Source organism: Truncatella angustata, assembly GCF_020726525.1.
Source record: "Truncatella angustata strain MPI-SDFR-AT-0073 chromosome Unknown BKA67scaffold_2, whole genome shotgun sequence".
Taxonomy (NCBI): Eukaryota; Fungi; Ascomycota; class Sordariomycetes; order Amphisphaeriales; family Sporocadaceae; genus Truncatella; species Truncatella angustata.
In genome coordinates, this window is record NW_025763382.1 from 6116718 (window position 1) to 6144150 (window position 27433).

Genomic DNA, 27433 nt, shown 5'->3' on the forward strand with positions numbered 1-27433 from the left:
ACTTTGCAAGATACGCTCCCTAACAGCGTTCAATGGCCACCTCTTACTAAGAAGCACAACATATTGAACCCAGATGTTTTGAGTGTGAATAATACTGTTCAACTGAGCACAAGTCTTGTTGAGGCAATTTGAAATGTGCGGGTTAGCCTGTGTAAATCCAATCTGAATGCTAACCTTCATCAATACGGCCTCCAGCATCAATCCCATACCTTCCATCTGGCCACCAACCCAAGCCAAACACCGTGTCGTTCCATAAACCGTCTTTTTTCAGCTCATCGTCACTCATCCACTCCATCCCTCTTGGTATATCCACGTCTCTCCGTTCCTCCTCCGGCCCTTTCCATAACCCACCGCCAGCCAGTAGCGCTGCCACTCCCGCAATACTGCACGGACAATGTGGTAGAAGTCCACTTGTCTGCATGCTTAACCACGATATAGTTACACACAGCGCCATCACACCTAGAAGAACTTGAAGTGCGAGTTTCGGCGCATTATTCTGGACAATCCTTGATTCGCCTTTGATGGGCACAGCAGAGTAAAGCCCAGAGACAACGATAGTGAGCCAGGGGCCAATGGTCGCGGACAATGCTGTACAGGCAGTCGTTATGCGCCCTTGCCTCAGCGAAGTCATCAGCTGCATCACCGGCAGCCGACCCAAGTCCCGGTTGAACAGGCTGCGGTCAGCTGGTGATCCTTTCGCCAGCGCGTAATAAGGCGCAAGTAGGACTGTGTTGAAATTGAGAGAAGCGTAAATCACGCCAACGCTCCACATGACTATTGCTGGGATTATGGTGAAAGCATAGTGTGCAGTGTTCGGTGAGGTCACTGACACAATACCACCAGACCTGTTCGATACTTGCTGCACACCTTCCAAAGCACCAATTAAAAGAAGTGGAAATACGATCGCGATGACCCTATACCAAAATCTGAGTGGCACGGGTTGCCACCAAGTCGGGTTGTCACTTTTTTGTGCACCACGGTTGGCAGGCTGAAATGTTGGGTTCATCGCCTCTCTAACAATCGCAAATTGAAATCCTGACGTTTTTGGCACCGTAGTCATGAATCGCTCGTGCTGTAAATGATATCGTAAATGCTCGAAGCTCGACCGAAAATGTTGACTCAATTCGGGGCTACATTGCAGGAGAAGAGCAATTGACCCAATACTCCTGGGGTCTCGAGGTACGACTTCATATGATCGCTTGAACAAAACGACGATGGAGAGCCCAAGACATGCTAGTAGTAAAGTGATAACTGGCGCTGCTGCGCCTATCCTGACCTCGATCTTGTCGTCCTTGTCATTTAATGTATCTGCAAGTGACTGCTCACCATCAATCACCATGCTAGTTATCTCCACCTGAAGTAGGGCAGTCGAAAGAACCATCTGAGCACAAGTTAATATTCTAGATAAAGCTTGAAGCCAGCCGAGATATGCCCAGGACTTACAACGACATTGAGCAAGATAACACCAAGAATTGTGAACATGGGCACAGTACTCCAGGTTTCCGCCGCAATTTTGAAAGTACTCGGCCAAAGCCATGTCGTGGAAATTAAGTCAAGGAAAATTGACCGCTCAGCGGAAGCCGGTCCATCTTTTAAATTTGTCCACGGTTGTAGAAGCCTGGCAGTGAAGTCGACATTGTTCCACAGAGCCAATAAGCCGGCAATTGCTTGTGAGATAGTATCAGTAGAGATTTTACTGATTACCATAAAGAATGGTGTAATACCTGCCGTAGGAATATATTTCCATAAATATACTAGACCCGCAGGCCCAGCGGAAGGTCCTAGCCCAAGAACTCTCGAAGATACAAGGTATAGAGCAAGAATGGCAACGGCCATGATGGCGAAAGCGACACCTAAACCGATCAGCAAATGGTCCTGAAACCATACAGGACTCCAGTAACTGCGTTGGATTGGTGAGAAATTAGTGACTTCTGACAGGCCTGTAGCAGTGGCCGTGGGGGGTTTGGGCGATTTCTCCCGGTCGTCACCATCCTCTAAAACCAATTCCTGTAATGAGTCAAGACTTAATGAATATTCCTCCTCAGGTATTGTTTGTGTTGGATCCTGTAAGGGAATTCGCGGAATTTCCCTGGAACCAACTTCTTTGGGCCATCTTTGACGGGCACACGGAGTTGAACTATGAGAATGAGTAGAAACTGGCTGTGCATCTGAAGTTACTAGCCAATCGTGATGCTCAGGGACAGGTGTCTGAGGAGACACGTCAAAGTATTCGTTTGGAAGTGTTCGCCATCTCCGGCTCACGCTACGCTTGGATAGCCGCGATTCGATAACAGGCGATATGGGTGAGACGTCGTGTGTTGCGCGGTAGTCATCCGGTAGTGTCGCCGTGGGACTCACGTCTCCAGGACGCAGTCTATCCATGGCGACAAAATGTGAAGTAAAAGCATAGCTCAGTTATGTTTTTGAGGAAAAGAGATGCGTTTTGCTTTTGGATGGCGACAAATCGCTCTTCAGCTGAGTAAGTCGGGGTAGCAGCTGTGCGACCATGCCTGCATAAGATCGGCGCTGATGACCGTCAGCCAGCATGCTCCACACATGATAGGCTTCCCGCACCTCTATTTACAGAGAAACAATCGTGTATCAAAGTGGCTTGGGATGCAAATCTGGAGAAATTTGGTCTAGACTCGAACATCTGTTTACTTGCTTGAAACAATTGAAAGCGATCGGATTTCACCGAGTGCTGATCTGCACAGGGTCCTTACACACCAAGTCGAGAATCGCGGAAACTTGCGCGTGCCATCCTCATCACAAGGTGATGCAGCTCAAGCTTGAATTCGGTACGTTTACCAAATTGCTGGGTCCGAACTTGGCCATGCCAACCATTACCCAACCTAGATTTACAATTGGTGATAGCCATGGGACAACAAGGAAAAGTTGCGCATCACGTGCCGTAGTGCTGGATGCTTGGTGGTAAATCATGGTTAGCATGACCATACGCATATCTAGACTTACTATGAAAGACTCTCTCCACTAGACCAACTGAACTTCCTCATAATTTCTCCAGAAACCTGGGCGCATTACTATACAGTGGACATCTACTGATCCGCGTTATCGTCGTCCACAATGCTAGGATATCAATCCGTCCGACGTAAACTGTGGGTTTTTTGGAGCCGCATTTTGGGTAAATATAGCAATTCATGCTCCTGCTTGCGGGGAAGAGTGAAAGCATTGACAAGTATTAGGGAAAAGATCAGAAGAAGAATATCATGCCTTTCCCCCAGATCCATGCTGGTCCGACATTGCTTCGAACTTCGACCATTTAATGTCACTTGCAGCAGCATTGGACACTATGCCAACAGCCATGAGTGGTCCAGATCTTGTCAACGGCCGGAGGTTGATTCGTCTTGAGAAATTACCTGGGGAGATCCAATTGCAGATCATGATACACCTTGATTACTTCAGCTTGTACCAACTTACCCAAGCTTATGAAGTTTTTCATCGCCTGACTTTTGGCAACGAATTTGAGAACGACAGCCAGTGGAGGACGATTCGGTATGTGCTTGATACTCTAGTAAACCCCGACGGCCATGTCTTGCCTCATCCAATGGATATTGATGCGGATGGAATACATTATACGGCCAATACTAAGACCGGAGACCTGCCACGTAACGTCGAGCTGAAGGATGATCCGAAACGAGGGTTTGGTCCTTCTAGAAGCTCAACGCTTGATAGTAAGCATACTGGGTAATTAGGGGTGACAACACCAGAACCCTGATAGCTCTTGAGCCTCATTCCATACCCGATCCGTTCAATATACATACGGTGTGCTATTTTTAGACGGCGGCGTCGTGTATCCACCTGAGATTCGCGCTTTATAAGGTTGTGGGAGTCTCACAAAATTAGCGAATCAAGAATGGTGCCCAAAAGACTGCATCCAAGACTGCTGGCGAGCCGAAGAAGCCGAGCCGCAGTTGTGCTTTTCAGAACTTCAATACTCTTGTTGGTAACAGGAAGATCTTTCTCTAGTCAACGAAAATGGCAAAAGCGATGTTGACCAATGACTTCATTCGAGAGTCGCAGGATCGTGTCAGCCACAGTCGTTTGGTCATAGGTTGATCGGCTTTGGTTGGCGTCCAATAGCAAATGTTGAACTGGTTTTGTCAAGTCTCGTGATAGCAGAATGCATGAAAGGTGCACAACTTCATGCATCCGTACACATGGCAGCGCTATAGAGCCGTAGAGCAACAAAATACCCCCACACACTTGTGCGCCGGGGCCGGGTGGGCATGCGGGTTGAGCCAGCCTGTGCATACCATGTACTATGTAGCATGGCAAAATGTCCGCGGCGGAGATTATGGTGTACATGAAAATCGGCGAGGTTTCGATCGCGGTCGTCCTCTTGTCCTCCGAATTAACATTGCGCAGGATCATGATACAGACAACGTATGACTGAACCAAGTAGTCCTCCGGCACAAAATAAAATGAAATGCAATGCAAGGTCGTTGGTCATGCCTGCAAGTAACTTCAATTGAGGCATCCCTTGATGAGAAATCATGGGTATTGGCCTGCGTGGGTGGCTACTGTAGTTTACCTGCCTTTCGGTCTGGGGAAACATCCAATTTGGGGAACACAAAGTGTGACGTATGCAAATGCAGTGTTTGCGCCTGTGATCCAAGCGCGAACGGCGAGGGCAATCCAAGCAATCCTACTCAGCCCACCTGAGCAGAGCCGCCAAGTAGACTAAAGCCATACCGACTTGGTTGGACTCCCAACGTCGCATCTCGGCAGTCTGGGCGTTCGTAAGACTTGCCCCGCAGCGCAGATTTTGTTGTTTTTATCAGACGAGGTTGGTAGCTAGTGATTCAACGGAAGATTTCATCCGAACAGAAGAAGGGTTGAAAGACGAGCAAGTTCCTGAAGGTGTAACATGACCGCACGCTGCGATCCGGATGTCGATGAAGGTTCGTGATCAAAGGGCCCTGAAACCATATAGGGTGCATTGTTATCAACACGTACCTGCCATGTATAGAGGCACCAAAGCAGTGGGAGCTGGCGGCATCGATATTTTCTTCTTGCAAGGTGCCACGATAAGAGTTATTTCTTTTTCCTTGTTGCCGGGGAATTGGCCATTACTCGCCCATGACCAGCTCCCGGAGATTTTAGACTGTGGTGACTTGGCGTTTGTCAAATCGGGTTTCGATCCTTTGTATGTACTAACATCGGTGGTCATGGTCTTACAGCGCTCCGTTCGCATTCGCTCAGCTAAAAAGGTTGCTTCCAAACTCTGACTTTCGCAAACAAGCATAGGTTGCGGACGTTGTTTGTGACCCTAGACAGACAGCTCAGGCAATCCTACAGTAGAAATGGGGCTACCGCCCCATGATAAAGACAGTTGCATATCATGCGGTTGAAATCTGCATGTGCACTGATTCGTGTACACACGTTGGTCAATCGCCTGCAAGTCGGGATATCAGCTTGTCGAATCGGAAAAACGGCAATCGCTTGAGAGCTTGTCGTCGGTTCCAGAAAATACTCTTGGAGTACAGCCCACGACAAGAACCTATCAGCAGGGCCAATGCAGGCCCAGCGCCCACGGGGGGCCCTGGCAGACCCTGGAGTGCCGCCGCAAACAGGCCCACTAGTTAACTGGTGTTGACTACTTAGCACGTTGTTAGTACCCAGCACTTGGGCAGATCCCTGTCATTGCCCTACATCGGGCCCAGTAATGGCGCCCCAAATCCTCATCATCGATGGAGTTCAAGTCAAAAGTTAAAAGTAAACCTGGTCCAGTTTCTTCTTCGAGGCGACTTCTTGTTGACGTTTGTGCTTATCGTCCGTCGCATTACGATTGCTTCCACTCACGAACCAGCCGCTCCAACTCTCCTCTTGTTGTCGAGCATCATCGCATCGCATCGCATCGCAGCGTACGTAACGGAAGGCAAAGCAACGCAACACAACGCCATACCCCCGAGCAGCTCTTCACTGAGTTCAAAGGCACCAAATCAACCCCCGGTTGTAAGCTCCGATGTGCAAGCAGTCGCAGCCGAGCCAAGCAGACCAACATCTGTAGTCGAAAATTCTCTACCTAGCTTTGTCGCTTCTTGCCCACATCTCTAGTAGACTTTGCCAGCATTTTGGCACTTTGATATCTCTCTGAATGCATCGAGGACATTTCCTGTCTGGGTTTGCCATTATTGATTGGGGGTTCTCGAAACTCGAAAACGTCCCGTCACTTTCCACCCGGTCAGGGTGCGCCTTCGGCGTCAATCCCGCATCTGAGCAACGACCAAACTGAACGACAGTCACCCATTGAGCACTAGGCGACTGTTCAAACTGATTCAGAGTCTGGAGGGCCAAATTTATCGAGTGGTGGTTCCCCCAAACCAGCAGCAGTAAACTATGGCGTGGGATCATCTCTCCATCACCAAGTCCCACCTGGTGTACATCATCCTCGGTGGCTTCACCTCACTTTTTATGTTATGCTCTTCTGTCATCAAGGAGCGCATGTATATTGGTGAGGCGACTGTAGCTACGTTATGCGGTCTGATCTTTGGACCCCATGCAGCCAACCTAATTGATCCGCAAACGTGGGGCAATGTTGACGAAGTGACCCTCGAGTTTTCCAGGATTGTACTCGTTGTGCAATGCTTCGCCGTGGGGGTCGAATTGCCCAAGTTCTACATGGAGAAGCATTGGAAGTCCGTCGTGTTTCTTCTGCTACCCGTCATGACATTTGGTTGGCTGATCACAAGCTTATTCATCTGGTGGATGGTCCCCACGTTGGACTGGTTGGAGAGCCTCTGTGTGGCAGCTTGTGTAACGGCAACCGATCCTGTCTTGGCCTCGTCCGTCGTTGGTAAGGGCAAGTTCGCGAAACGTGTGCCAAAACATTTGCGAGATCTTCTCTCTGCCGAATCAGGTTGCAACGATGGCATGGCCTTTCCCTTCATTTACCTCGCCTTGTACCTCATCCAGGAGCATCTCGACGCCAAACAGACCACCTACCATTGGCTCGTCTTCACCGTCCTCTACGAGTGTATCTTCGGCGCCATCTACGGGTTTGCCATTGGCTACATCGCCCGCCATGGAATCAAGTATGCCGAAGAACACGACTTGGTCGACAGGGAGAGTTTTCTTGTCTTTTATTTCACCCTAGCACTGTTCTGCGCTGGCTCTGGCAGTATACTTGGCGTCGACGATCTTCTCGTGGGTTTCGCAGCAGGCGTTGGCTTCTCCAACGACGGGTGGTTCTCGGCCAAGACCGAGGAGTCACATGTGTCCAACGTTATTGATCTGTTAATCAACTTGGCTTACTTCGTCTTTCTGGGGACTATTATTCCCTGGGACCAGTTCAACAACGCCGAGCTTGGTCTATCAGCCTGGCGTCTCGTCGTCATAGCCATTTTTGTCATCCTCTTCAGACGCATACCAATCATGTTGGCTCTCAAACCGTTCATACCTGACATCAAAACATGGCGCGAGGCAGCCTTTGCTGGTCATTTTGGTCCCATCGGAGTCGGTGCTATTTTTGTTGCCATTCTTGCTCGAGCCGAACTAGAGACAGAGACAACAATCCCGCTGGCTGAGCTTCCGCCCGAGGACACACCCCATTATCACTTGATCGCTCTTGTCTGGCCTATAGTAACCTTCTTGGTCATTTCTTCCATCCTTGTTCACGGATCATCTGTTGCTGTGTTTACGCTTGGAAAACACATCAACACGCTCAGCATTACCATGTCCTACACCGCTGCCCCTGAAGATGGACCAACTTGGATGAACCGGCTGCCTAGAATCTCGTCGCAGTCCAAGTCGCAGGCTCGTTCAACCATGTCAGACACCGATGTCGACGACGAAAAGACGGTCCAGCTCCCACCTGGAGCCTTACTACCAACTGGAATGCCAGGACAGTTTCTCCGACGTCAAAAAGAAGAAGAAGATAACCCGAGCAGAGCAGCGAGCCGTGCATCGTCCCGACGGCGAAGCAAGAACAGAAAAAGGTGGGACGACGGAATTGGACCAGGCGGACCAGTCACACAGTCTGCCATCTTTCCTCAAAGGCGTACAGCGAGTGGCGCGCTCGAAACCATGTCGCCAACCTCGCCCATGTCTCCCTCAATGTCAGGAGCCGACCTACCCAGGCAAGATACATCCGGCACACTTGCCGTTGCCGAGGACGAAAACTCCTCTACTCAACTGCGCGAGAAGGAGTCGGAGTCGTCGAGCTCATCTGGCAAGGGCTATGAAAGGAGCCGGACAGGAGACCACGAGCAACATAACACCGGACCCGAGGGCGATCCTGGCGTGGAAATTTACGATGAAGGTGACAATATTATTATTGAAGATCAGGATGGTCAGGTGCTGGCCGTTGAACCTAGCAAAACGCACCACAAGACTGGAGAGGTGGTTCATGACATGGACGAGCTCAAGGAGCAGGCCAAACAAGAGACATCGAAGCCTGGTTGGACCTACGATGGTCTAAAGAAGCAGCTTGGCAAGTGGAAGGACGACGAAGTTCAGAAAAGAAAGGGCAAAACCAGCCATGAAAGGCGGCACGAGCCTGCCCGAGCCTACCAATTCGGAAATACTGTGAGTTTCTGCCATGGTCAAGTCAAAAATCTCATGAACTAACACGCTGCAGATCATTGTTGAAGACGAAGATGGTGAGGTTGTCAAGAAATATGAGCTACCTTCTCAAAAGCCCGAGGGACAAGGCAGTAACCTGGTTGGTCAAAGTCTCAAAATCATGGGTATGGGAGGAAAGAAGCAGGGACAAAAGCTCAATGATGAAGCAGTCGTCTCTGAGGCCGGGCCAAGCGAGGACCGTCCCAAGGCTTTAGGCCGGCAGTCAACATTCAGCGGATGGACTGGCTTCAATAAGGGAGGAGCTAGTGAAGGTAAGAAGAAGAATGCTGCTGCTGAAGAGTTAGAGAAGTATCAAGCGGAGGACGATCGAAAAATCAGGTTTACCATCGGTGGACAGGGCCGAAGAATGACGAAGGAAGATTTCCTGAGTGAGGTCCGCAAAATGGACGCAAAAACAAAGCGACAGGTGCTGGAAAACTCAGACGCGCCGGATGCGGTTCTGGCGCAAGCCAAGAGGCAGCCTGTCCCGGCAGTCACCATTTCAGCGCCAGGCTCCGGCGCAGCCACACCGTCTTCGACGGGCGGTGGCATCAAAGTCACCGCTGCCAAGAATGCCGGTTCCAGTTCATCCAGGGGAAACAGCAACTCCCCAGCACGCCCCGAGCCTGCTAGGGGTAGGAGTTCAACCGCCAGGGAACAGCAATCTGTCACAGAGCTTCCGATAGAGAGCCATCCGGACGCTCCGAGCAACGACGAACCAGAAACAGCGGTCGAGCGACGCCGCAGACTCGCCGCTCTGTCAGGGATGCGCGACGATGCGGGAGAACCGCATCGGGAACAGGAGACGCCGGCGGAAAGGAGACGACGCGAGGCTGCTCTTGGTGTCGGCAGTGGTGAGCAGTCGGACAGTGACAGCGAGGATGATAATACCCCGAGAGTGCCTCCTACCAGGCGTGGAATCAGGTTCGCAGATGCGCCAGCCAAAGGGCGGAAATAGATGCTCGAGTCACGAGAGGGCGCATGTTAGAGGATCTCATATGTTTATTGGTTAGGAGAAGTTTTTGGGAAATCTGCTCTCCGCTGAAGCATTGCATTGCGAGGCATTGTTTGTGGTACAGATATGAATTAAATATCTCATGAAGCGAATACATGATAACATATATACCCAACTTGGATAATAATATGAAACACTGTTCAATGGTTTTATTCTGATCTGATATAGGAGTTCGAGTTAACTATATGGCCTCTTATTATGTACTAACTATTAAGCAGGATTTGGCATGTAGTCTCCGACCGCCGGTTCGTAATAACAAACCTCAAATCGTTTGATTTTCCAGGAGGCATGGATGGATTTAAAAAGCATCAGTGTATGCACGACTACTCATGCGTTCGTGCCGCTGTAGAAACTCGAGGGACCATGGACATGAAAGTAGCACAAAAGTGGAATTGACACGATCCAATGAATTGACCAGATCATTGTGTTGACCTGCCAGGTAGTTATGTGGCAAATAGTGCATTAGATGCTGTTGGTGGGGGTAAATGTGCTTAGCGCCTTCGCGTAAACACTAAGCGACGCACGGTGCTTCCAGGCGGCAATGATCGCTTTTCCCACGGCAAGTCATTATTATTCGCACGGTATCCGTCTCGGAACGGAAGAATGACAGCCCCGCCGCAACCCCCCTGCCGACGCCGTCATAATCGCTGAGAGCACCGAAATTTCTGAGCTCACTGCTAGGGGGAGCTCGTTTGAATTTCTGGCGCGCTTGCAGCAACTTGACGGTACTATCGCACCACCCAACGAGACTCAACGAGGCCACACATACACCGCGCAAGATTCAGACACCCTCGACGGCGCCATCCACCTCGACACTCTTCCGCTTACACCGTTTGTCACCATGGTTCAACTCACAGAGGTTGTTGACGAGCACTTCCAGGAGGGCCAGGTTGGTCCCGAGGAAGACGACGACGACTACAGTGATACCGGTAAGCCTTTTTTTGGCTTGAGTTTTCCCCCCTGCTTCCTTGGTTGTTCTCTCTGCTGTGGTTGCCTGGCTTTGTGGGTATGATGCCTGTATCTCGACACGCGCGATCATGGTGCAATCAAGTCAATACGTCAAGTCAACACGCATGAATTCGGGCCTCTCTTGTTCTCTTCTTGAAGCTATCTACATGCTCACAATTGCCTCGATGTAGACTCGGAAATCTCAAACGAATCGGATTACGATCCCTCCAACGAGACCCTAGGCGAGCGCCTCTACGCCCTGCGCGACATCGTCCCTCCCCAGACCCGCCAGAGCATCGCCAACGGCGTCAACAACACAACCGACGCCGTCAAGTCGGTCCTGTCCTTCGGTGGCAAGACTCTCTGGGTCATCGCTACCTCCGCCCTTGTTCTAGGTGTCCCCTGGGCCCTCGCCTTTGCCGAGGAGCAGCAGGTCATGGATATGGAGAGGGAGATGAAGATGCGCGAGATGGGCGGCGAGATTCTGACCGCTGGTGGCGCTCCTGACTCCCAGGGCTCTGCCGTCGCCCAGCAGGTTGGCCAGGCTCTTGGCAGCTCCGAGGCCAAGCCCGCCTTGTAAACTGTTCACCCGCCAAACTGGTTGGTCGCTCACGTCTACATGACCACAAAATCACATCTCGACTTTCTCGCCTCGAACCATCCGAGGCTTGTACACTACACTACGCTATGATCTAATCTCCCATCGTCCTGGCCATTTGACGCACATCCTCGGTCACTGCGCCTGGAGACGTGGAATTTGGAAAGGCGCTTCTTGGTTTGCGCATCCAATTCTTGTGTTATAATAGGGGAGGAAACACACTAGCTTGTGCGTGGGAAACACCATCACTCCCATCTTATGAAACTGCGGCGAGCATTGTATGATAGTTTTGGCATTGATGCTAAGGCACCTGGAAGGAGGGGAAGGTAGCATGTTTTGCATCTGGCATCGACTGGAGTCATGAGAATCAATGATATTCGACATCACGAACCTGTTTATTGTTCACACATTGTGATAATCAATCATGCTGCTCCGTCTGCTTCCGACCTTGTACATCCCAGTTTATGCCGCCTCCAAGACGATTGTTGCTCACTTTGTCGAAGCAGCACCTTGAATTAGGAGAATTGGGCATAATATCAGTCAGTCCGTTGCAGAGACCTCAGACTGATGAAGTTGACTTGAGAAAACGAACGCCATAATAGCTATACACAAAATATACAACACATCGTATGGCATCGATGATTGGCTCACGTACACTTGTGTCACGAAAACACGGAATTCTTCAAGCAACCACGTAACGAAGTTATGTACCGAAAAAAACTTATAGAGTTCTACACTAAGCGAACCCTCTTGCGGCCAGCATCAAGACCCACAAGCTTAAGGCGTGTACCGTCCGACATCACCGCCCCAACTTCCCGTAAAGTTGGGGTCCGTGACGATATCGGTCCCGTTCGCCAGCCTCAGCCCGGCGTACGTGTCCTTGGAGCACAGGCCGAAGGCCTGCAGGTTCCCCGGCGTCTCCTCGATCCAGTGCATGTAGTCCTGGCACCCGTCCGTGCAGCCCTGGTAACCGGGCCCGCTGAAGAAGACCCACGACGCCGAGGCGTACGTGTAGATGTTCTCGCCGCCCTGCACATAGGTGGCGAAGCCCATGCGGCAGCGGGTGTCCGCCTCGCTGCAGTGCGCAAAGTCCGGGTCACCCCAGCCGGCCGCGTCGGGGGCCCAGGGCGCCGGCGGCGCCTGCTCCGCGTTGTCGCCCTGGTCGTAGTTGGTCTCGGACTGCAGCATGGACACGGCCACGTTGGACGCCCCCCACAGGTTCAGCTGGTACAGCCACCAGTGCTCCGACCCCAGCGCGTACAGCCACGTGCCCCGCGTCGCCTGCACCAGCGCGCCGCCCTTGCCCGCGATGTTGGAGCCCCCCGAGAAGCCCTCCGTCGTGTGGTCTGCCACCCAGTTCCACACGTTCTCCACGTACGCCGACGACGTGCCCGCAAGGTGCAGCCCCAGGAAGGCCGCCTGGCACTGGTTCGCCGCGTCTGTGCACGTGTCCGTCAGCAGGCTGGCGCCCCGCGTGCCGCCGATCGTGATCAGCGAGTTCCAGAGGCCGACGTCGCCCGGGGAGGCGCCCGCGGCGTTGAACTGCACCACGATGGCGCCGGGCAGGACGTCGGAGACCGTGAACCGCATGTCTTGGATCTGCGCGATGCCAGCGTCGCCCGCGTTGCCGATCTGCACGACAGGTTTGGGGTTGGAGGAGTCCTTGAAGGCCGAGCCGTAGCCCGTGATGGTCGACCAGGCCTCGCCGACGATGCGGGAGCCCACAGGGATCAGCAGGGTGTCGTCCACGCGGTACTTGCCGAAGGGGAAGTAGGCAATTTTGTTCTGGGCGGCTGCGTACTGAAGCACCGCGTTCAGGGCGGCGGACTCGTCAATGGTGTTGTCGCCGAGTACCGTTTGCCCACCGTTCTGCGAAGGATCCTTGACATTGATGAAGTCCGAGACAGGGTTTGCTGCAAAGTTGGGCGCGGGCAAGACAGGATAGTAGCCACCGGGCGCGAGTGCCGCAGGGCGGGTGTTTGACGAGCTGACCGCTCCGTAGATCGGGTCGCGACCGACGGTGTTTGCGTAGGAGAACTGGTCCACATGGGTGGCGGCCTCAAGAACGGTGCCTCCTACAACCACAGCGATGTCCGAGTCGGTGTCCTTGGTAAGGTTCTCGATGAGGAAGGATGGGTATGAAGTGGTGTTGAAGGTCACACCGGAGTTGATCGACCTGGCGTCTACAATAGCGATCCAGGGATAACCTCCAGTGCACAAGACGGCAGTACCAACGCTCTCGAAAGTAGGCGCAAGAAGATTGATGGTGTTACCACCATCAATCAGCATACCTACGGTATTCTCGTAGAAGTAAATGCTCTTGTAGGACGCCTGCTGGTGGCCGTTGTGCCATATCCCGTTCTGGCCACGCTCGATGCGCACGTCCGACAGACCGAGAGTTGAGCCCCGTCCTAGACGGATACCGCTATGTCCCTTGCCGTTGACGGAGTAGTTCATGGTGATCCTCACGTTTTGAAGTTGAGCACCCTGGGCCACGCCCCACCAGAGCGCGGTGAAGTCACTCCCTCCATCGATAGCTGAAGTATCCAGCACGATGTTCTTCAAGCCGACCGCAAACGACAACTCTCCGCTCACGCCAGTACCAGGGTCTTGGCCAGAAACGAGGGTCTGGTCTGCGGTGAATCCACCAGCAACAGCCTTGAAGACTGGCGGATCTGTCGCGTCACCCATGAGAATGGTGTCAGTGTTGAAGTATATCGTCTGGTTGATCTCATATGTTCCAGGTGGTATATAAACAACTCTGGGCTGGGACGCCAGCCATTGGGAATGGCGGCTTCCGCCATTTCCATCATCATTGATGGCGGCTTGGATTTCGACAGCTGTAGCTCCGGTTTTCACGGCCACATAAACTGGGTACGTGGAGGAGTTGCCATCAAGATCCGGAGCGTACCCTCTGTATGACCCGGTGTGGTCCAGATTAGCGTACCAGAAAGAGGTACTGCTCACTTCAGCAGAATCACTGTGAATATAGGCGTCATTGCTGGTCTTGGCGTGCGTTGCACAAGCAGACGCCAGAACGGCGACTATCGATGTAAATTTTACCATGGTCTCGGATGTCGCACAGCTCTACCACCAAAGGAATGCCAGAACAGGAAAATCGGGATAGACGAGACGCAGCATTGCGGCACAAGCAAAACGTGGGTTGGGGCCCCCAGCTTTTAGTACTTTTCTTAGGTTACAGCCTCATTATGATCGTCGCGCCTTTTCTACACTTTTGCGCACCAAGATGCTCTTGCCCCGTTGCTTTTTTTACTCCGTAGTTTTGTCATCTCGCTCCTCTTCTGGGACCGCTAACGCGAAGGTCAAGGTAAGGCGAGGTCAGGGGGTGTGTACTGACTAAGCCCATCTCATGGGTGTCCTGGTCCTCTAGCTGAGATTCTGGGAGATTGGATTGCTATTTTCATCTCATTTTCAGCGCTGCACCGAATCTTGGACGGAACCCGCGTGCCCCCTGCCTTAGTGCTAGGGCCGATAGAATGATGCGGCTAACTTAGCGGCCTTCCTTCTATGGAGATTCGCCTGGGGGATACAGTAAGAACAACACTCCGCTTTGGGCATTGTCGTTTTGTCGACAGGATCTCTGCAATCTCATCGAGGCGGTATTCCACTCTGGCTTGCGTTTCAGCATTCAGTCGCAATTGTTCGGGTAATTTTAAGGGTTTGGTAAATATGTATATTGCACTAAACGTGCAAACGCTACTTATTATAGCTTTTTCAACGCAATATCGTACGCCACAATTCTATAGGATGGTTTTTATTCGTCAAGGCATTCCACGATGCATCGTTCTGTGAGACCGCTACGCTTGCGATAGAGAGCCCAATGAACTAGGACGCTTTCAGGTGCGATCAGACGTACAGCCTTCGACCAGTTCATTTGTCGTACATCAATCTCAGCCCGCACAGGCCCCATTATGTCCATGAGGCCGTTGACTGCAAAGCCCAGAATCACTGCGAGGCATAACTTCTTGAAGAAACCTCAACGTAGCTCAGAACGAAGAAATCGACGCCCGGTTCTAACATGGTACTTGAGAATAAACGGTTCGCCATCGTTCTCTTGAGTGTACGTAGATAGTCGACCTCGTTGCATTCGATCCGTTCCAGCCCCTATTTCAAGCGAAAACAGGGCAGTGATAGACAATGAATGACAATACGAATGCAGCGACGAAAATCATCCCGTTTAAAAGGGTCGTATCCGTCCATCACTTCTAGTTCCATACATGAATCGGTAGACGTTCAAACATTGATCACAGTATTTGGTCCATAGATATCGCCAATAGACATAAGCTGGCCGTAGAAGAAGTCATGGTCCAGCCTGGCTTGGTTTTCACTACAGCAAAGCCATCTGTCAAGGTCTACATGGGCATCCCCGGTTCCCTGATAAACCCTTTTGGCATGTGTATTCAGCAGCGCTCTTTCATCATGCTTGCTCGCTTCGCAGTTCTCCTCCATGAAGTCGACGACGTCCTTGGCGCTAAGCAAATAATTTGCGGGCTGCTGAATTTACAGAAACGTGCCATTTCGTCAACTTCGGCATTTCTCCAGTTATTGAATCTCGTCCTCATGTCCTTCGGGGCTCTTATCCTGTCCCCGATCGTCTTTGGGTAGGCGTTGGCACTCTCCGGATATGTTGATTTATATGAACTTCGTGTCTCCTGCATACATAATTGAGTAAATTGACCCTGTCGGTCTGAGTCTAGAACCATACGACTAGAAGTACCACTATTGGAAGTCTCATAGTTGTTGTCTAGCATTAGACTAGTTGACAAGATAACGCACACGAGCATATTGACTGCTCACGGTATGCTACGCTACTGTATACAACCATTTTTGTCCATTCTACTATGACAAGCTTACTTTTAGGCCATTATGTACGTGCCAACCAAGACTTCACCATGAACACGATTGTTCAGGACTCGGTTACAACAACCGGACAGAATGCGGAAGTTGCTGAGATTGCCTTATTTAGCCGGTTTCTCGAATACATGATTATCATAGAGGGATGATTGAGAACGACTTTGTCAGTATTCAATACGAAGATCAGTAGGTATCAGCCCTAATCCACAAAAAGTGTATTGAAGGCGAAAGAACCAGCCAGTGCAGCAAGTAAAGATGGCTGGTCAAAATCTCAATTACTTTCGCATGATTTTCGCAACATTTCTTGTGTTAGCGATACGACCGGGCAGGTAATGTTGAAATTAATCCCGTGAATTGAAAAATAAGTGAGGTCTACGTAACGTACCTGCTCCTGCGTTTAATAGTGAGCACGTTTGGCAACTATTGCATTTTTAGATTACAACCGAGACTACTTGGCGTTCCATTCGTAAGCATTCTTCTAAGCACACATGACATGACTATTTCAAGCAAAGCGTCATACGACGAGAACGTATCCCGGCTTACGGCGTCTCACAAATAGGAGCCAATAGAGAGTCTTCCCAATAACGACCATGCCGCCCAATTGTATGCGGGTCAAGTTATTACCTGGGTCTGACGACATCGGCTGGTTACCAATAAGCCTGTAAAACTGCAAAATGTCGTGTACAGGACCGTGTACGCATGCCTCCAGCAATCGAAAGAGAATACATCCAACGACGGCGTTAAAGACAATTACTGGCCATTTGACGAAGCAGCCGCAGCACCAAGCTAACGTGCCTATTAGGTTTCTTACAAACATGTTCACAAGTACGCCCTTCCAACTTAGGTCGATCGAGCGGTAATTTCTCTGAAGTCCAATAACACACAATAATGAGTTACCATACAATGTCAGCAGCACTAGAGCTACGGTCAACGCCGACCCACTTGCTGCCCAAGGACGATGCTTCCCCTTCTCTAATTCCAGTTATGTGGTAACGTAGCTCTCATGATGGCAGTAACGTCACTCGATGTGCTGTTCCATAAGTTGGAAGATGGTCAGCTTGAAGATGGCATGATTGATGCTTGCCTGCTTGAGGAACTCGTCAATCCGTCGATACTAGCCCAGTGCGTCCTATTGTTACCTGTTAGTTGTTGCGTTTCTTCAGCACATTTCCTAAATGTATCAGAATTAGGTGCCCATTTATGCAGATGTTCCATAATGAACTGGTGCAGGGCTGTGAATGCCTCCCCATGATACTCATTATGGGTGACTTCCCTCATCCTGAGAAGCTTGCCTTCCTTGCTCTGTTCATAAAAGCCGAAAACGTCAATAGCAAGATGACACAATTCATGGACCAAGGTAACCACCAGCTGCTCAAAGGTTTGCGGGCAGACTTTCAAGGCAATTTTGCGGCTCTCAAAACTCTCTATAGTCCATTTTGTCCTATAAATTGAGTCTGGAACTTCAAGGCCTTTAGTGAAGATGAAGATTTCTCTCAGGGCCGGAGCGTAGAACCCTGTGCTTACCCTTGTGATTTCCCCTGTGTCCTGAAGTTCCAACCGATCATAAGCGTCCATGATCGTTAGATCAAAACCTATCTCATTGGGCATCCAAGTTCCTCCAACGCTGACCGGGCGTGTTAACAGGCCGAAGAAAAAGTCGTGATCCAGTTGCGCTAGCCACTGCCTCAACGTGTCCGCCAGATCTTGGAGATTATCATGATTTATCTTGATGCCCTTGGCTGCACTGTAGTATGCGGTGAGTTCTGCACTTTCGTGCTCATCTCGTTTGTCCATTTGGGCCGCATAGCAGTTCTCTGTTAGAAAATCGACGAAATCCTTGGCACTGTGGAGGTATGGCATAGGCTCTGTGGGCAATGGCTTAGTCCAGAACTCGTATGGACTATCGTTTCTTGTGATTCTCCAACACGTCATGCGGTCCACAAGGGACCTGTAAAACGCACGTCGGTCTTCGGGGGACATCGTGGTAGCATTTTCACTTGCAGGGATTGAAGCAGCTGGAATACCAGAAGATTGGCTTTCTGGTAGAGATGGCAAGCCAGGTGCATCCATATCTTGTATTCTTTGGTAGTAAGTCGTACCGTCCTACCTTAGTAATAAGCTGTTTACGGGTAATACCAATAACTGTTACAGCTCCAGCATAAAGTCCATTGCTATATAGTTTCTCAAGGTAACTCTTACAAAGCTATTTTATTCCAAGTGTTCGAGTAGAGATACAAAATAACTCCCTTTGTTTATATTCTGAGGAGATACTTGGTCTATTATGCTCTCATTCGAACCGTGTCAAAATGCCTAACATATGATGACGAATTCATTGTGCGCCACGACATTTCTTTATCTTCTGGGTAACAAACCACCTCCACTTCTCATTCATGATATGCGGGCATTGTGTTCAGGTCCAGGCATAAGCCTTGTCTAGCGACCTTACCCTACAACTCAGATCCTTGTGTACCCATCGTGATGCAGAGTACGTAATCTGGCAATGGACACTACAGTAAATAACGAAAACGGCTTCCTCTTTTATTTGAGGATCTCATTACCAGAACGGCCAATTTTGGACCTTGGGGCATTACACAGTGCCACTTTGTCGAGAATGTGGGGCTGTAAGGCTTAGGTACATGTGCTTTGCATGAGTAGTTATGGGCACCAATCACCGTTCAGCTTATTAAGCATTCCACTCTGCTATGTCATCGATACCCATGGACTACGCATCTCTAATCTGGGAACCCGTAGCACTTAAGGCGAACAGGATTTTACTTAGCTAAGCCAGAGTTTGCTAGAGCTTTCTAGGGTCTTCCTACGGCGGATAATCAAAGTATTTATTACGCGTGAACCCTAGGTCCCTCCTTTGCAAAGAGATGAAGAAATAAGGCATTGGGCTTCTTCGCTTTTACTAATATAGAAGTCCCGCTTGATAGTGAAACTGCATAATCAACATCTGGCCAGAGGTGCATCCAAGAACAACAGTTGAACCATTTATGGCTGATACTATCGGCCGATATTCCACCGGCAGCCATAGGATTTTCCCCCCCTGGAACTCGATCCAATTGCGATCTTGACTAATACCATACCCAGCAAGATGTCCGTGATCTTCGACCAGGGCAGATAGGAGATCCATAGTTCCCCCGGTCGGAACGCCATTAAATTGACGCTCGATATTAAAAGATCCAACATCTGTTAACACCTGCGTAGAATTGGAGTTAAAGCTGAGCTTATATGTAGGCATCCCGATTTCTAGGGTTTGTAACAGTTCGCCCGTGCTCGCATCCCAGAGCCGGACCGTTGTGTCGCCCGACGCCGACGCGATCGTCTTGCCGTCGGGCGAGAACGCGACCGACCTTACGTAATCCGTGTGGCCCTCGAGCGTGCTCTGCAGCTCGCCCGTACCCGCATCCCAGAGCCGGACCGTTGTGTCGCCCGACGCCGACGCGATCGTCTTGCCGTCGGGCGAGAACGCGACCGACCTTACGCGACCCGTGTGGCCCTCGAGCGTGCTCTGCAGCTCGCCCGTACCCGCATCCCAGAGCCGGACCGTTTTGTCGTCCGACGCCGACGCGATCGTCTTGCCGTCGGGCGAGAACGCGACCGAGGTTACCCGACCCGTGTGGCCCTCGAGCGTGCTCTGCAGCTCGCCCGTACCCGCATCCCAGAGCCGGACCGTTTCGTCGCCCGACGCCGACGCGATCGTCTTGCCGTCGGGCGAGAACGCGACCGAGCTTACCCAATCCGTGTGGCCCTCGAGCGTGCTCTGCAGCTCGCCCGTACCCGCATCCCAGAGCCGGACCGTTTCGTCGCCCGACGCCGACGCGATCGTCTTGCCGTCGGGCGAGAACGCGACCGACCTTACCCGATCCGTGTGGCCCTCGAGCGTGCTCTGCAGCTCGCCCGTACTCGCATTCCAGAGCCGGACCGTTTTGTCGTCCGACGCCGACGCGATCGTCTTGCCGTCGCGCGAGAACGCGACCGAGCTTACCCAATCCGTGTGGCCCTCGAGAGTTTGGAGGCTTTGTCCCCATCTCGAACACATTTTCGGTTTTAAGGTTATCCAATCTGCTATTTCTTGATTATAGATGCTGCAAACTTTGCTTTGTTTAGGTGAGAATATTAACGCTGACGAGTATGCTTGAAGGGGAGCGATTTGTATGCTCGAGCTTGTGGCTAGAATAAATCGCACCGAGTCGTCCAAAAATTCCGATATCTTCGGCGAGATTGCTGGCTGAGTTTCGTCAGACTAATATATCATAGCTCGTTTGTTACGTTTACGTACTAAAAACGATAATTGCAGATCTTTAACCATACGAAAGCTTTCGGGAAGTCTATCCATCCAACTTAATGCCTCTAGCCATTGAAGGAAATGTGACGAGAGAAAGTCCCAGACGTCATTTATTACTGACGTATTGATTTCGGATGCTTGAAGGTGATGTGTCCAAAAGCGACATGCATATTGGATTTCGGAGGTTAACTTTGCGTTTTTTTCGTCCGGGGAAATCGATGACGCAAACGTTCCAGGCGCTCGAACACCACAGATATCAGTTTTTAGAGTACCCAGTATATATAGACACTGGGCAGCTAGTTGACGGTGGGTTTCCTTTTCGTCAATCCAAAACGGATCCTCACGCCTCGCTGGGTCGACTAGGAAATCGCGAAACGATAGGTGTAGCAGCTTGATAGGTTGCTTTAGAGACGGCGGAACATGAAGCACAGAATGCAACGGCCTAAGCGCATTATCGACTGTAGCCACTGGAATATCCAGCAATTGAGTAAGTGCGGAAGTAGACAAGGGGCTGGCAAGAGTGACGATCGACCCTACTACTTTGTGGAAGCGCTCTGCTACCCGAGTAAAATCCTTTGGACGAAGGCCAATAACCATTTGATTTAAAACAGGAAGGTAAGTGGCGTCCAGCTGAGACTCTTGACTTTTGGATTGGTACTGTAACACCTCTTTGAGCTGTTCATCTGGGCTTCCGACTCGACTGTCGGAGATGAAACGGCAGACCGTTGCCGCAAAGATGAAAAGGGGGGTGGCCATTCGGACAAGGGTCCGGAGGTCGTTCTCAGCTGGCCAATTTGCGGATAAGTGTCGGTCTTGAGATATGCTTTTATCGAAGTCTTGCTGAATTAGGCGAAGCTCGTGCTTGAGATACGCAGCGATGTCATGTTCAATGGTCGGCTCTGTAACTTCGTGGAGGATGAAGTCTTGGTACCTGCCATCGACAGCCTTGAAGCCAAGTTGGATAGGTAGGTCTGGGCGACTTGTAAGGAAGATTTTAAGCTGTAAATTTGGTAGTGTTTTAGCGCGCGACAACAGCTCGATGAGAACCTTTACATCCTTTTTTCGTTCACACTCATCGAGGGCGTCGATGATGATAACAATCGGTTTTGTGTAAGAGGTAGAACTTCCGGGCAATATTTTAGAGACTGGATCCATAATCAATTTGTCAAATTGTTCCGGTAAAGCCTTTGTGATGATGGTAGGGTCGGCGTCTATAGTTGTCTCCACAGGTCCGGCCATTCCTGGCACTTGCCGAATCAGCTGACTGACGATCGTGGTGAACAGTTTCGACATTCCGCCGCGGTCGCCTTCGCCTCTTTTGAAGAAGAAGGTAGCGCCAAGGGCACTACTCTTGGCGAATGTATGCGCCAGCGTGCGGGATATGGTCGATTTCCCAGTCCCAGCCATGCCATTCAGCCAGTAAACGGTCTTTGAATGTGGATCTTGAGCCCATCTAAATATCTCTCCTAAGACTTCGATGCGCGTGTCGGGAAGACAGTACGGATTATGTTCCTCGGCATGCGAATCAAAAGAGGCACCTTCAGCTATAGGAAGTTTTGCTAGCACCCTGACCTGTGCCGATCGTATCGAGAACTCGGTTCGGAGTCGTTCAAAAGCTCGATTTCTCCCTTCGCCGTAAATGACAGGCAGCGATAGATCAAGTATGCCTAGCAGAGAGTAAGCTTTGTCCTCGGGTCGCGTTGTTTTCCTATTTTTCGACCACTCAATTCGTTCCTCGATGCCATACTGTGAGACTGGATCCCCTCGAAGAATATGAACAGGAATCTGCGTGATTTCATGAATTGTTTGTTCTAGCGAGCTCTTATTTCCGAGCTGCTGGCTTTGGGCAGAGAAGAATTCCACGGCACGCGGCGCAATAAGTTCTTGCAGTGTCCATCCTCGAGTGAACCATCTGCTCTTCCGGAATGCTACCTTCCACGTCGATCGTGCCGGTTCGTGGGTCTGATAGTCGCCATATGGAACGTCTGCAAGGTATACGTAGCATTTCTGGGCATTTTGATACCAGCGGAACATCGAGTTAATCGCTTCCGTGAGCTCGGCAGAGCTGGTCTTGTCGATGCAGCACGTGTCTATCCAGAAGTATTTCAGGTCATCGCGCTCAGCTTGCTGGCCGCAAAACACGATCTTCTGATAACCAGACTTTTCCTCCCCCTTATTCTCCTTGATATCTTGGAATGTAACCTCGTCATCGTTGGTCCCCCAGGTATGTGACAGTATGGCATAAGGAGGAATGTCGTGCAGAAGGTCCTCCGTGATGGTCAATTTGTCATCTATTTCGAGCTGAAGTAGTCGCATCGTTGTCGCGAGGGTCGAGAATGTCGCGTTCGGCCACTTCAAGGCTGTACGTACTAAGATGGAAGGTTCTTATCACATCAAAGTCTTCTCTTCGCAAGAGGCTATCGTAGTTCTGCCATAAGTCATGGTGGCTGAGGCTGGAGGCGAGCAACGAGTTCTTCCAATGAGACGCGCAGTCAGGGTCGAACGCGGGGTCTTTCAGATCAACCAATCCGATGCCATCTTGGAGTCGAACCTGCAGCGACGATGCGCCGCAGTAAAAATGAAGTGATGAACAACGACACATGTCCTCGCGGAAGAGACATGAAGAAAACGAGATCAGGTGTCCCGCGCAAAATGTCTCGACCTGGTACGAAAGGGTGGGGTGGACCCATAACGGCCAAACACTCAAGGGCACTGGTGCTAATCGCACTGATTATCGTCCTTCAACAAAACAGCCATCACCGACCATGGCACCCAACTTGGCAGAATCGAAACAAGAACAGGCTCAGGTCATGATCGAAAGCAAGAAGTTGACTAATGCTATAATTGCAGATGCTGTCGGCTGCACGCCACGATCTACACAATGATACGAAGGAACCTCCGATGCTTTGGGACAACGAGAGCCCCTCGAAGTGCCGTTAGACGTCCGAGAAGCGTCACGTCGCCTATGCTGGATGCCTTGTGCGACATATGTATTACTACAATACCCCGACATGCTCCAAGATGAGATGGTCAATTTCCTTGCGAAAGAATTCGATGGCGTTCAAGTGACAAAAATGAGCGTAAGTCGGGCGCTCCGTTCGATTGGCTGGACAAGGAAGACAATATGCCGCCTGGCAGCCGAGAGAAACGCAGAGTTGTGTGATTATTACTGCCATACTGTTTCAGAGTTTTCGTTATATCACCTGGCAAATGTTGATGAATCTGGATGCGATACCCGAACCGGCCATCGACGCAGCGGATCGCTCCGTCAGGAGTAACACCTGTCGAGAAGACCCGGTTCCATCGCGGGAACCAATACCAGGTCCTTCCAGCGTATGCACAGGATGACGTTGTCTATGTGAAGATATCTGAAGGCACAACCGATAGTACAATGTTTGAAAACTTTATGCGTGAACTATTACCCCTATGTGGTAGATGGCCAGAGCCAAAGTCTGTCCTTGTGATAGACAATGCAGCATTTCATTAGCTAGATAGCATTGAACAGATATGTAGAGAAGCAGGCGTCAAAGTCCTGTTTTTACCAGAAATCGGGCCCACTTGATCTGCATGCCAGAATTAGCCAGAAGTACACAGTTTAGTCAGCAAGTACTGACACGGTGTCAGTCCAGAACTGGATCATTTAATACAAAATTCCGACTAACAAGGTAGAAGCCAATAACGTTATCTACTGTATTGAAATGAAGCGTTCTTTGGGATGGTTGATGTTTTAGCGAACATTGTGTGCTTCTTTATGCAGAAACCTTGACAAAGACACCAAAGAAATATCTTGAAGACAATAAGTACATAAGCAATACACAAACGTTGCAAACATTTCTTGCCAATATATCGGTGGTTGTATTTTCCCGCACTCTTGATCTGAAGCAAAGGCTGCTGAACTTAGCACTTCTGCATCCTGCTTTAAACTTACAACTTTGACGAGAAGAAGCGTTACCTCACTTGACTTTATCAAAATGGACACCCTTCTGGAAGCAGGGAACCGTAGAAGGCATAGTAAAATATCTCTCATGGCTGCTAGGTCTCGAAGCATGCCACCGGGCCATCTGAGACAACCAGTACCAGGCGTACTGTCACCGTCTTATGGCAATAGACTCGACGAGTTTCTAGAAGTTAAGCCCGATTGTCAAATCACCGAGAAGGATGTTATTTCGAAGCAACTGGTCCCATCACGGCGAGTCTCTAGATCTGGTAAGTCCAATCGTTATCGAAAAAAGCCCGCTTTGGTTGTGCTTCTTCACACTAATGGTAGCCAAAGCCGCTACGGTCTTGTCAACGGAAGCGAGCCTGTGGAGATGTCTAACCAAGTGTCTAGTCTCAATAAGCCATTGCCGCATCCGCCCGTTGGCGATTCAAGACTAGCTTGGCCTACATCCGTACCAGAAGCCCAGTTTTCAATTGATCAGCAAGCTGAGCTGGACCTAGAAGCTCATCGTGAAAGAGTAGAGAAGCACCGGTTCTGGACTCTTGCTATATTCACCATAGTCACAGCTTTGGGTACTGTCGTTCTTGTTCTCCTCGAATTGTTCGGCTTAAGCATAGATGATCGAGAAGTGGAAATTAGTTCTTGAAGGAAAGCCTGGGTAGGTGAATGATCGGTGAGCGCTACCTCGGACATTGCAAACACTCTTCGTAACACAGACTATGAAAATTCTGATCTAATAGCCCATGATTATCAATAGATATAACGATCAAATTCTGGTTCTGCTAAGTTTCGCTCTCTTTATTCACGTGTGGACCTTTGCAAACGCTTTGATGGACTCGAATTGGTTCGTGAACTGCCAGATTACGCTAGTGCTTGATTCACCATTCAAATGACTGGGTGTCCTTCGGCAAGATGCATGACATTCGCCCAACGAAGTGAACGGGTGGAGGTGGCTGTTTGACTGGACGATAGTTCATACCGGCCAGGGTCCAATACCTAGAACTACTTCATAGAAATAGCAAGATTTCTCCCTCTCGATGCGAACAGATGATTTCCCTTTTCTTAGTCATTAGTTTGCTTGGAAATAATGGCTCTGAGCGATTTGCCCACTTTTCCTTCTATGAAGGATGACTTTCGTCTTCCAGTATTGCAGTTTGATGATTCGGGACTTGAGTCAGATGTTGCACTTAGTTTGGAATCCCATATCTTCTCCGCTAAGACACTGGCCAGAGCGCTGGTTAATCGTTGTAGCACTCTGAAGATCAAGGAGTACTTGCAGACCGTCACACCAAGCCGAGTGAGCAAGACTTTAGAACATCTTGTCAAGCATCACCGTGTGATCACTTACGCGATTGACAGCGATTCTGTCGAAACCGTCCGACTTCTCCTAGAGTACGATGTCAACGTCAATGCTTTGGACTTCGGGCACATTCCGTTGCTTGGTTTTGCTATAATGCGGGCCGTGCGAACTGGATATGTTAACGTCGAAATCATCAAAATGCTTCTGGCCCAGGGTGCCAACCCCAAATCAGTTCCAAAAGATATGTGGCAGGATTTCATCAAGACACCAAGAGCAACACGACCTGATCTCCTATCTACAGAACACGACTCATGGTGTATTACTCAGTTTCGTACAATTCTCTCCAAGACGTTGAATCTGACGGTGCGCTATTGTCTATGGCAAGCCAATCGTTTTCATGCCCCATCCAGACGGCTGCTGCAGATGGCCAAAGGTCACAAGATTAACCCGTTGCTAAAGCTACCCTTTCAAATCATTGGACAAGAATTAGGAACCCAGCTGGTCATGGAGAATCTGTTTGGACATATCGCTCTCAACACCACAAGTCCCTTTGTACTAGCATTCGCCGGTTTATCAGGGCATGGTAAGACCGAACTTGCCACGCAGATGGGAAAGTTGTTGTCGGCCAAGATGATTTCCCTGGATTGCGCACAGATGACGACGGTTGAGGCACTACTTGGCAGTCCGTCCGGTTATCATGGCAATTCCGATGGGGCGCCCCTTAACAACTACCTCGTAGAGAACCAAGGTAAACGCTGTGTTGTATTCCTGGACGAGTTCGACAAGACCACAGCCAATGTCCGCAACGCGTTGCTCAAGGTGATGGACGATGGTCAGTATGCTCTTTTGTTATAGTTAGTATACTGTATTTACTTTGCAATAGGGACTTACCGCGACCGTCGCTCAGACCGAGATTCTGGTGAGATTGAATGTTCACGTGTGATCTGGATCCTCGCCACAAATCTTGGAGATCATATCATCGGCCACTTCTACGAAGAGCAACTTGCCGATTGTAAACATGAGAACATTCGTCAAGTGTCGCTAGCACCGTTAAAGAAAAAGCTTTCCCAGCTCTTTGTACTTTATTTATCGGTAGGTTTTCTATCTGCTAATCTATGCTTTTAGGCAGACAGGCTGACAGTTGCAGGCTGCAGTAGCTGGGCGCATCAATGCCATAGTTCCCTTTTTTCAGTTCAGTTCAAAAGAACAAGCAGTGGTGGCACACAAGTTCCTGATGGACATGCAAAACGATGCCCGTCAAGACATTGACATTGAGGAGCCCAGGTGCGTATTTGTTGGCCATGTAAACATTCGTGTTCTGGAGGACGGCAAGGTGTGTCAGCACATCGCAGATAACGGCTATCACAAGGATCTTGGCGCTCGTTCCATCAGAAATGCTGTCAATAACGTTCGACGTCATTTTGCGCTTGTATATGCGGCGAGTGATGAGCTTGTCGAGGATGATATGAACAAGGGAGAAATGCACGAATACGTTGTGCAGTTGAATCCAGTATCGGAAACTGAATCTGAAATTTCAGTAACACATGACAAAGTTGCAAACGTGGTAGGGAATTTGGCAATCAGCGAGGATTGATCGTTTTCATAGTTCTGTAATTCTGAGACATTGCTTGTATCATATGTACGATTGCTGTTAAATTGAGCTTATTGATACATGATAAATTTTCATTATGGTGATGGCCGAACACACGCCTTGTTGATGTATTAAGCCAAGTACTCTTCAACTTGGAAATGGACTAAGATGTTCGAAATAACAACTCCACCGATCTAATTGAAACATCATTTGTTGTGGTAATAGTATATACCTCGATCCGTATTTAACTTAGCAAACTCAAGCTATCTTCACTTTTTCGTGGTGTACCGCA

General features: G+C 50.0%; 9 protein-coding genes across 9 annotated transcripts; 5 read left to right on the top strand and 4 right to left on the bottom strand.

Annotated features, from left to right (window-relative positions):
• Positions 1 to 72: 72 nt before the first annotated feature.
• BKA67DRAFT_206486 (uncharacterized protein) lies at positions 73 to 2598 on the bottom strand. The gene is made up of 4 exons (XM_046095460.1): positions 2575 to 2598; positions 1725 to 2526; positions 1444 to 1667; positions 73 to 1381 (listed from the first exon to the last, which is right to left on the bottom strand). Exons 2-4 carry the CDS (start codon positions 2380 to 2382, stop codon positions 170 to 172), a joined length of 2094 nt encoding a protein of 697 aa, XP_045962345.1. The 5' UTR covers positions 2383 to 2526; positions 2575 to 2598; the 3' UTR covers positions 73 to 169.
• Positions 2599 to 3310: 712 nt separating this feature from the next.
• On the top strand, positions 3311 to 4410 carry BKA67DRAFT_533286 (uncharacterized protein; the record flags this gene model as incomplete). Its single annotated transcript, XM_046099673.1, has 2 exons — positions 3311 to 3692; positions 4202 to 4410. 2 exons carry the CDS (start codon positions 3311 to 3313, stop codon positions 4408 to 4410), a joined length of 591 nt encoding a protein of 196 aa, XP_045962346.1.
• Positions 4411 to 6360: 1950 nt separating this feature from the next.
• Positions 6361 to 9541, top strand: BKA67DRAFT_533288 (alkali metal cation/H+ antiporter Nha1 C terminus-domain-containing protein; the record flags this gene model as incomplete). Its single annotated transcript, XM_046099674.1, has 2 exons — positions 6361 to 8547; positions 8600 to 9541. The coding sequence occupies 2 exons, from the start codon at positions 6361 to 6363 to the stop codon at positions 9539 to 9541; spliced, it is 3129 nt and encodes a 1042-aa protein (XP_045962347.1).
• Positions 9542 to 10439: 898 nt separating this feature from the next.
• BKA67DRAFT_533289 (mitochondrial outer membrane translocase complex, subunit Tom22) lies at positions 10440 to 11126 on the top strand (the record flags this gene model as incomplete). Its single annotated transcript, XM_046099675.1, has 2 exons — positions 10440 to 10527; positions 10738 to 11126. 2 exons carry the CDS (start codon positions 10440 to 10442, stop codon positions 11124 to 11126), a joined length of 477 nt encoding a protein of 158 aa, XP_045962348.1.
• A 795-nt stretch (positions 11127 to 11921) lies between these two features.
• Positions 11922 to 14210, bottom strand: BKA67DRAFT_656340 (family 55 glycoside hydrolase; the record flags this gene model as incomplete). The annotated part of the gene is made up of 1 exon (XM_046106926.1): positions 11922 to 14210. The coding sequence occupies one exon, from the start codon at positions 14208 to 14210 to the stop codon at positions 11922 to 11924; it is 2289 nt and encodes a 762-aa protein (XP_045962349.1).
• Positions 14211 to 16533: 2323 nt separating this feature from the next.
• On the bottom strand, positions 16534 to 18089 carry BKA67DRAFT_533291 (uncharacterized protein; the record flags this gene model as incomplete). The annotated part of the gene is made up of 3 exons (XM_046099676.1): positions 16534 to 16686; positions 16831 to 16991; positions 17159 to 18089. 3 exons carry the CDS (start codon positions 18087 to 18089, stop codon positions 16534 to 16536), a joined length of 1245 nt encoding a protein of 414 aa, XP_045962350.1.
• A 744-nt stretch (positions 18090 to 18833) lies between these two features.
• BKA67DRAFT_644008 (vegetative incompatibility protein HET-E-1) lies at positions 18834 to 22911 on the bottom strand. Its single transcript, XM_046105834.1, has 2 exons — positions 20305 to 22911; positions 18834 to 20268 (listed from the first exon to the last, which is right to left on the bottom strand). The coding sequence occupies exons 1-2, from the start codon at positions 22624 to 22626 to the stop codon at positions 18931 to 18933; spliced, it is 3660 nt and encodes a 1219-aa protein (XP_045962351.1). The 5' UTR covers positions 22627 to 22911; the 3' UTR covers positions 18834 to 18930.
• A 1370-nt stretch (positions 22912 to 24281) lies between these two features.
• On the top strand, positions 24282 to 24896 carry BKA67DRAFT_533293 (uncharacterized protein; the record flags this gene model as incomplete). The annotated part of the gene is made up of 1 exon (XM_046099677.1): positions 24282 to 24896. One exon carries the CDS (start codon positions 24282 to 24284, stop codon positions 24894 to 24896), a length of 615 nt encoding a protein of 204 aa, XP_045962352.1.
• A 440-nt stretch (positions 24897 to 25336) lies between these two features.
• BKA67DRAFT_673958 (P-loop containing nucleoside triphosphate hydrolase protein) lies at positions 25337 to 27144 on the top strand (the record flags this gene model as incomplete). The annotated part of the gene is made up of 3 exons (XM_046108747.1): positions 25337 to 26382; positions 26434 to 26562; positions 26705 to 27144. Coding segments are annotated over 3 exons (1615 nt in total), but the record flags the coding sequence as incomplete, so codon positions are not given.
• Between the last annotated feature and the right edge of the window lie 289 nt (positions 27145 to 27433).

Coding starts and splice junctions, on each gene's coding strand:
- BKA67DRAFT_206486 (XM_046095460.1), bottom strand. CDS start 2,382: ATGGATAGACTGCGTCCTGGAGACGTGAGTCCCACGGCGACACTACCG. Junction 1,668..1,724: donor GAAATATATTCCTACGGCAG/GTATTACACCAT, acceptor CTATCTCACAAG/CAATTGCCGGCTTATTGGCT. Junction 1,382..1,443: donor TTATCTTGCTCAATGTCGTT/GTAAGTCCTGGG, acceptor ACTTGTGCTCAG/ATGGTTCTTTCGACTGCCCT.
- BKA67DRAFT_644008 (XM_046105834.1), bottom strand. CDS start 22,626: ATGCGACTACTTCAGCTCGAAATAGATGACAAATTGACCATCACGGAG. Junction 20,269..20,304: donor ATCTGCAATTATCGTTTTTA/GTACGTAAACGT, acceptor ATGATATATTAG/TCTGACGAAACTCAGCCAGC.